The 8,826-nt window shown below is 46.7% G+C and overlaps 1 protein-coding gene across 1 annotated transcript in view; it reads left to right on the forward strand.

Moving 5' to 3' along the window:
* The first annotated feature begins 7,996 nt into the window (after positions 1-7,996).
* The window catches only part of itsn1 (intersectin 1 (SH3 domain protein)), a 30,957-nt gene continuing 30,127 nt past the window's right edge, over positions 7,997-8,826 (forward strand). Inside the window, exon 1 of the mRNA XM_030779545.1 lies at positions 7,997-8,062. Within this exon, the coding sequence (XP_030635405.1) occupies positions 8,035-8,062 (28 nt within the window). The 5' untranslated portion in view covers positions 7,997-8,034. The remainder of the gene's footprint in view (positions 8,063-8,826) is intronic.

The following is an 8,826-nucleotide window of genomic DNA, read 5'->3' on the forward strand; positions in this document are numbered from 1 at the left end:
AAGGCCAAAGCTGAGCAGCATTTTTATGTTTGGGTCTCAGGTTTTATTGGGAGGGGGAGATCATCGTAAGTGGTGTCACTGTAGAATATTACAAGACCAGTTCAACGTGACAACGTCCTAGACTAGTGCTTTAATTAAGTGTTTTCAATCATATATTGCACTCGTGTCATGGAATTATGCCATGCATTCTCATTAAGGAGGCGGGTCCGACAGTGACACAGACTCACACTCCATCAGATAAGCAAATAGTTGTTTGATAAGTCTGACTGCCTTTTAAGCACACCAACAGACAAGCCCTTTTTTTTTTTTTTTTTTTTTTAATTCATCAGTAGTTACGCTGTTCCAGTGACGCTGTCTAGTGACTTCTACCTCATCTGGTGTCTGGATAGCGAGATGGGGCAAGGCAGTTTTGAGATTACATTATTGCTGCACATTTTTATAGCCTCATCATTTCAGATGTCACAGTTGGTGTCAGTTATTAAAAGGTTGCTTCTAATTTTCTGGGTGTCTGGGTTTTTTTTTGTTTTTTTTTTTACATTTTATTTTTTCCAATGCCTATGTGTGGTCTTAGGCCGATAAATTGCGGCTGGGTTGGGGTGTCCTGCCCCCCACCCCCAACCCCTCTTTTTTATTTCTTTTTTTCTCCTTTGGAAAAGATTTCTAGATGTCAGCTTGACTATAACATGTCCATTAAAGTTCCTTTAAGAACCTTTCCTATATTGTGGAAACCTTTGTCATATCAAAGTGTTTTTTAACGAATCTGTCCGATAAAACAAAAAATGCCCTTCAAACACCGTCATGTCTAGAACGAACCCTGTATCTCTTTGTCTTCATCTTCCGAGTGTTAATACGAAGAGAAGAGAGCTGTGTTTTGATCAGGCCTCTCTCTGCTTTAATTCAGCCCGTGGCAAGCTGAACTCGATGTGACACGAGCGTTCCAGTTAGCCTTGATAAATATCGCAAGTGTCAACAAACACAAAAAAGTCCCTCTGGTTTACTTGAACTTATTCTTTCCTTTCAGTTATTGCTGTTTGGGTCTTGTCTTGTGGATTAGGAAATATGCAGGTTTGTCACAAATCAAACCCTCTCTTAAAATCTTTCATTCGTCAGCTCAGTTCATCAGAACATGTGTAAGATGCGTAGGTGCGCGTGGGCCTATGGCATGAGAGGAAAAGTGGAGGTCAACAGACGTGCTTTCGATCCCTTGATTTTTAAACAGCGTGAAGATTACAAAACATATGAGGATAATGACACGTGGAGAATATCTTCCTTGCGCGAGAGGTCAAGCATCAGCGTCTTCAAAGAAATCCGTTTGCGTCGATGTTTTATCTGCGAGACAGTCTGGTTGGAAACAGCTTTGTTTACTGCCGTTTTGATGATATTTACCGGACAAAAGCCGCTAATTACCGGCTAGCGGAAGCCCGGACATGCAGCTGGTGACCTCAGAAACGGTTTAGGAGATCTGGTCATCAGAGGTGGAAACTGCTTTTGGGGAAAAATCTTAATTGTTTTTTTACTGTTCCTCTCTGACGCGATGTAGACATGTGTCGGTAAAAAGCGTGAGTTGTAGCAGAGAGGCGCAAACTTTTGCGTGGCAAAAAGATGCTGGTTTTCTTTTTGGCACTAAATGTAAGAGCTTTTTTTTCTTTTTTTGCTCAGAATCAAGGCTTGTTCCTACCACTTAAGGATAAAATCTCAATTAAAAAAAAAAAAATGGAAGACAGATCTACAGAATGTTTTTCCGGGGGGGGGGGGGGGGGGGGATGTAACAGCCAGTGGGCTGCACTGTAGCTAAAAGAAGCTGTGGACATCCGTAAGCTTACAGCGTATCTGCTCTCAGGCTCCTCATCATCCCAGCCATGTGAAAGTCCCTGTGTGTGATTTACGCTTTTTTTTTTCACGCTGTAAGGGACTATCCACCCAACACAGAGGGCTGTTTACTGACTCTGGCTTTGCTCAGGGCTTAGTACGCACACATCTGTTCAGGGACAGAGGGCAATCTCAGACTGAACAAGCTCCTCACTGCCGCTGCCGCTGCTGACGCTAATCCGTCATACAAATGCGCACACGCTCACAGGGCCCGCGGCATCGTGAGTCATGCGCAGAGACCGGAGACTCGACCTTAACGCTTCGGTTATTGGTTCCCCCCCCCCCCCCCCCCGGCCGTGAATGGCCGATTCACGCAGGCATCGTTTTTCTCCTCGTACCCGTCGGTCAGCCCGGTAGAGGAGAGAAGAGAATCGGGCCCAGTTGGCACAGAAACTTAGGGAAAACGAGGATAACGTGTTTGATGTCGCTCAGAATCTGATTCGCGGCCGGTTTTTTATAAAGGTCGAAACTCTCTCAGACTCTTTAGTCTCGACTTCAAACGGTAAAAACGGTCGGGGCCGGGTCTGTGACGTCTCTGTGAAGCAGTTGGTTTGTCCAGACAGCTCGCATTCAGATGCAGTTTCTCAAATGGATCAGTTTCGGACCCGTCCGCTTGGATGAGATTCATTTGTCACAAACGCGTCTCAGCATATCGCTTTCATCTCGGATCGGCGATGGCAAACTCCATCGCGTACCGCATAAAGTCCATCATTACCGTGCTGACCCACTCAGACTAAATCCGGAAGTCAGACCCTGACAGTGCCTTGGTTTAGCCCGCGTGTGGATTGGACTACAAGCAGGAGCTGGTGTGAGACTAGCCCTGGACAACACACCATCCCAGCCATACAATGCACTCCCTCTGGCCCTGTGGCCCTCACAAAGAGACAACTGGTGCATGAAATGGTGCAACACTGCTAAGACCTCTGGAGGAATGAATACAGACTCTGTTGCCAAGGCCCCAGCAGATTCTGTTTTTAGAGCTGAGGAAAACAAGTTTGACTCTTAGAAACGTTTTTTTTTTTTTTTTTTTTGATATTCCTATGGTGTTAGCAGTTTTGTGTGATTTTTTCAGTGTGGTGGAGGTATGACATAAGTGTGCTGAAAGTGTCTTGGCCCCCTGTGTCTCACACTGGAACATCGCCATCGGCGGTTTTCGCGTTCTGAGAACTTCCTTTCTGCCTCCTATTCGCGACGGCAATTATTAACGCTCACAATTAAACGTGAAATAAAAAAAAGAAAAAGCGCTGTTTCTGATCGATCTACATTTTGTCACAGGAAGGGAAAAATGTGCTTCATTTTCTTACTTGTTTGTTCCATTAGTCATTATTTAGTAGACTGAAGTTCAACCCGTTATTGCGTGTCATGTGGGCTAAAAGCCATCTATGAAGCACTTTTTTTTTTTTTTTATAATCTTGCCAGACCTGTTTCTTAAAAAAATCATCTTCCGTGCCCCGTATCTGACCTGTTTACATTCTGAGGCGGAAAACCCACACGCTGTTTCCTGCACCACGTTTCCCACCGTGTAGTTAATGTCATTACGAGCGCGGCCCGAATCGGTTTGCGAATATGCAAATGGTGCCCCAGATAAAACTGACCGGGCCTCTCTTTTTTTTTTTTTTTGGCAAGCTGAACTCCCGACCCAGACCCGCCTCGTCCAATCGCGGCGCGGCAGTCTCCTGCCGTCGGGCGCCGCTTCCGGCCGTCCCCGTGTCGATCCGTGTCAAAGGTAGGAATTTGTCGGATTGCGCAAGATGAAGCCAGCTGCGCTCGGTGTCATGGCTGTCGGGATGACACTGAAACCCGAGTCTTGCGAAACCAGTAGTTTTTTTTGTTTCCTTTTCAGAATGGCGGCCGTGTTTGTGCTTTTCCTGTCTTTTCGTTTGGAGCTGTTGTGTTAAAGAGCATTGTGCTAATGAAAAACCTCATTAGAATCTGAAAAGTGCAAAGAGAAAATAGGTCAGGCACTCAAAGACAGACTTCCACCCCCCCCCAGCATCCCCCCAGCATCCCCCTCATTCTCGCTCTTACACACACACACAGACACACACACACACAAAGCTATTAGTAAGGCCGTGACAAGCGCCTGTTCTGCTGTGAGTGTGACAGTGTCACTTGCACTGTAGTGTTTGACTGCTGTGTGTGTCTGTGTGTGTGTGTGTGTGTGTGTGTGTGTGTGTGTGTGTGTGTGAGTGAGTCACCAGGGCTCTGTTTAATCAGTGGAACAGAATGCCTTCAGCATTGAGTCAAGCTTTCTCCGCCCGCAAGAAGGCTTTTAGCCCTCCATCTTAAGAAATCACCTCAAAGCTTCAGCTGAAACTCAACTGTCTCACTCTTCAATCGCTTCCGATTCAAACGAAAGCATCTAATGACAGACCACGTCGTCTCTGTTCAAAACCCCCTCGCAATGAAATATGAACTAATTTTAAGCATCCCTACAGTGTCAAATGATACAGTCTCACAGATAAACACCAACTAGTTGAGAATGTGAAAGCCTCTGAGTAAATGTCTTGCACTCGAGAGGAATGCAGCTTTCAGTTACACCATCTCACCTTTTTTGTTTTCTGTTTTTAAGTGAAACTCACTGTTTCACCAGAGAAATCGAGCGCCAAACAGATCGACATGGCTATATCAACTTGAAAGTACAAAGTCGACATTTTAGACATTCTTTTTCTCTCCTGGTCATGTGGTTGACTGTGGAGTTCATTGCACACTGTGTGTGTTTGGTAAACATGCCTGAACAGCTGGTCCATAGACTTTGTGTGAGTATGTGTGCGTGTGTGTGTGTGTGTGTGTGTTGGTCCTTAAAGGTGTTGCTTGCATACTATGAGTACCTACCAGGGCGATAACATGTGATTAGTGGTTTTTTTTTCTGTTTGTATTAGTGTTAAATACAGTGAATGGTGAATCAGCTCTCAAGAGCCCAGTTGTCATATGGTGTGATGCATTAGGCTGTACTGTGCTGACTGTGTGTTTGTGTATGACTGGTGTAGGTTGTACTGTGTTGGTTGTGTGTGTCTGTGTATGACTGGTGTAGGTTGTACTGTGCTGGCTGTGTGTGTTTGTGTATGACTGGTATAGGTTGTACTGTGCTGGCTGTGTGTGGTTGTGTATGACTGGTGTAGGTTGTACTGTGCTGGCTGTGTGTGGTTGTGTATGACTGGTGTAGGTTGTACTGTGTTGGCTATGTGTGTTTGTGTATGACTGGTGTAGGTTGTACTGTGCTGGCTGTGTGTGTTTGTGTATGACTGGTGTAGGTTGTACTGTGCTGGCTGTGTGTGTCTGTGTATGACTGGTGTAGGTTGTACTGTGTTGGCTGTGTGTGTTTGTGTATGACTGGTGTAGGTTGTACTGTGCTGGCTGTGTGTGTTTGTGTATGACTGGTGTAGGTTGTACTGTGCTGGCTGTGTGTGTTTGTGTATGACTGGTATAGGTTGTACTGTGCTGGCTGTGTGTGTTTGTGTATGACTGGTATAGGTTGTACTGTGCTGGCTGTGTGTGTTTGTGTATGACTGGTGTAGGTTGTACTGTGCTGGCTGTGTGTGTTTGTGTATGACTGGTGTAGGTTGCACTGTGCTGGCTGTGTGTAGTTGTGTATGACTGGTGTAGGTTGTACTGTGCTGGCAGTGTGTGTTGTGTATGACTGGTGTAGGTTGTACTGTGTAGGCTGTGTGTAGTTGTGTATGACTGGTATAGGTTGCACTGTGCTGGCTGTGTGTGGTTGTGTATGACTGGTGTAGGTTGTACTGTGCTGGCTGTGTGTGTCTGTGTATGACTGGTGTAGGTTGTACTGTGCTGGCAGTGTGTGTTGTGTATGACTGGTGTAGGTTGTACTGTGTAGGCTGTGTGTGTTGTGTATGACTGGTGTAGGTTGTACTGTGTAGGCTGTGTGTGGTTGTGTATGACTGGTATAGGTTGCACTGTGCTGGCTGTGTGTGGTTGTGTATGACTGGTGTAGGTTGTACTGTGCTGGCTGTGTGTGTCTGTGTATGACTGGTGTAGGTTGTACTGTGCTGGCAGTGTGTGTTGTGTATGACTGGTGTAGGTTGTACTGTGTAGGCTGTGTGTAGTTGTGTATGACTGGTGTAGGTTGTACTGTGCTGGCTGTGTGTGTCTGTGTATGACTGGTATAGGTTGTACTGTGCTGGCTGTGTGTAGTTGTGTATGACTGGTATAGGTTGTACTGTGCTGGCTGTGTGTAGTTGTGTATGACTGGTGTAGGTTGTACTGTGCTGGCTGTGTGTGGTTGTGTATGACTGGTGTAGGTTGTACTGTGCTGACTGTGTGTTTGTGTGTGACTGGTGTAGGTTGTACTGTGCTGGCTGTGTGTGGTTGTGTATGACTGGTGTCGGTTGTAATGTGCTGGCTGTGTGTGGTTGTGTATGACTGGTGTAGGTTGTACTGTGCTGACTGTGTGTTTGTGTATGACTGGTGTAGGTCGTACTGTGCTGGCAGTGTGTGTTTGTGTGTGACTGGTTTAGACTCTCGTGGTATTGTGTAGAGCAGAGAGGAGCGTCTGTACAAGGATATAAATACTGAAAGAAACTGACCTGCTGGCCACCTCTTGGGAAAACCTTTTTCTTTTTAAACTGGTGAACCTGTTATTGTCAAAAACGACCAGAGTCTCATGCTTAGCTTATTCATTTTTGTAACAGTTAAACTGAAGTCAGTGGGAAGTCCCCTGTAGGAGGCAGAGACAAATGAGTGTGTGTGTGTGTGTGTGTGTGTGTGTGTGTGTGTGTGTCAGATGAATACTCCCCCAGACTCTGTCTGAGTCTCCGCTCGGAGGGGACCCTGCTGTGAGAGAGCCATGCTGCCTGACATGGGGGGGGGGCGAGCGAGAGAGAGCGAGAGAGAGAGAGAGAGGGGAGAGAGAAAGAGAGAGGGGGAGAGAGGGGAGAGAGAAAGAGAGAGGGGGAGAGAGGGGGGGGGCCTGGCACTGATTAAAATGCCTTGGCTCTAGTGCCCTGGGGTGTCTCTGCTGGTGTGTGTGTGTGTGTGTGTAAGGCAGGGGTGAGAGCTCACCAGGCGTTTACACAGCTGAGAGATAACTGGTCCCAGATTGCGCTCCTCTGGATCTATTCTCCCCCCCCCCCCCCCCCCATCTCTTATTCTGTTCTTCTTTTCTTTCTCCTCCTCCCCTCATCTGAATTTCCATCCTCTCTCCCTCGCTCTGACAGCCCAGAGTTCAATGAAACAGGCTTAACATGCAGGCCGTGTGGCTTGACTGGAACTACAGCAGAGGGATGTGGAGTGCACTGATCCAGGGTCAGCTCAGACCCTTGTTCACAGCAGTGGGATGTGGAATGCACTGATCCAGGGTCAGCTCAGACCCTTGTTCACAGCGGGGGGGGTAATAACCTGATTGGTGTGCCCCAGGTCTGAGGCTTCTCTTACTGTAAACTGGATTTACGGACGTCTAGATGCAAAGTTTTAGGACGAGCCCAACCTGATTGCCACACCACACACACACACACACACACACACAGGAGAGGCCTTTATACAGTTTTGAGAGAGTTAAGTGTGTTTGGGTGTGTGTGTTTGAATCTGTAAGTGCCTGGAATGTGCGAAACACGGGATGACTTTTGCTGATCCGTGATAAATGCATGCCCGTGCAACGAGAGATGTTTCCGACAGCACAGAGTCTCAGACTTTTGAATGAATGGATAGCTCTGCGCTCCTCGCGGGTTGATTTGGCCAAGAATTCGTTTGTAAGAATGCTCAAAGTCATTGCCATGGTACCTTGTAACATATATATTTAAAGCTGCCACAGGTCGACGCGGCGAGAGTATGTGAGCTCACTTCCAGTTCCGCCGCACTGTGTTAAATGAGAAAAACAAAATAATGCTATCGCTGGTTATTTTGAACTTTTATAGCACATTCAGTCTCTACATGAAGCCAAAGCTGTAACGCCTGTTTTGTCCTTGAGGGAGAGTTCACAAGAATAACACGTTTCAGATTCAAGACGAAGGCCGTCGAGAAAGGAGGAGAGATTTAGACACGATTGGAACACGAAACCGTTTTAATTTGGTTGTCAGATGACCTCTGCTCCCGGTCCTTTCGTATTGTGGTCAGAGAGAGAGAGAGAGAGAGGATGAAAAGAATGAGCATTGTCTGTTTCTTGTCTTTCAGGAGTCTGCGGCCTGGCTGCAGCTGACCGACTGAACAATGGCTCAGTTTCCCACACCCTTTGGAGGTGAGTGCTATCCCATAGCCTTTACTGACGTGTGTGTGTGTGTGTGTGTGTGTGTGTGTGTGAGAGAGAGAGAGAGAGAAAGACACGCCTCGAAGTGCTGTCTGATAGCCTGACTGACGGCCCTTTGTCTTGCCAAACATAATTGTTTCCGTATCTGTGCTGAAACACAGCTTGTTCTGAGCACGCACAATACGTGTGGTGTTTTCTCCTTCTTTTTGGAGGGGTGTGTGAGTGTGTGTGTTTATTTAAATGTACATTTAACGCACTTGTGTGTATCACTGCTCCGCTCTGCTGAAGCATGGTGGAATTGTGTGTGTGTGTGTGTGTGTGTGTGCGCGCGCGCGCGCGTGCGCGTGTGTGTGTGTGCGCGTGTGTATGCCCGTGTGCGTGTGTGTAAAACGTGACTCAGTGAAAAGGGAGCTATTAGGTTGCTGGTCTCAGAGGTGCACATCCACGCTGACTGCATGTTTACATGTCCTCGTGTTACCCCATCCTGCTCTCCGACACTCTAATTCACTCTCCGTTTCTTTCTAACATTCTCTCGCTCTCTCTCTCGCTCTCTCTCTTTCTGTCTTTGCGTCTCAGGTTTCTTTTTTCCCCCTCTCTCTTCCTCTGAACTTGATGATGAAGGTCATTTTTTTTTTTTTTTTGAAAACCTTTTTTTGCGTGGCATTGCTGTAATGTTTGTTCTGTCTCTCTCACCTAGACTATTTCCTGAAACTCTGCTTCTGCTGTATTGATTTCACAGAGAAATGTGCTCATAG

This window comes from Chanos chanos, chromosome 7, assembly GCF_902362185.1.
Source record: "Chanos chanos chromosome 7, fChaCha1.1, whole genome shotgun sequence".
In the NCBI taxonomy this organism is placed as follows: Eukaryota; Metazoa; Chordata; class Actinopteri; order Gonorynchiformes; family Chanidae; genus Chanos; species Chanos chanos.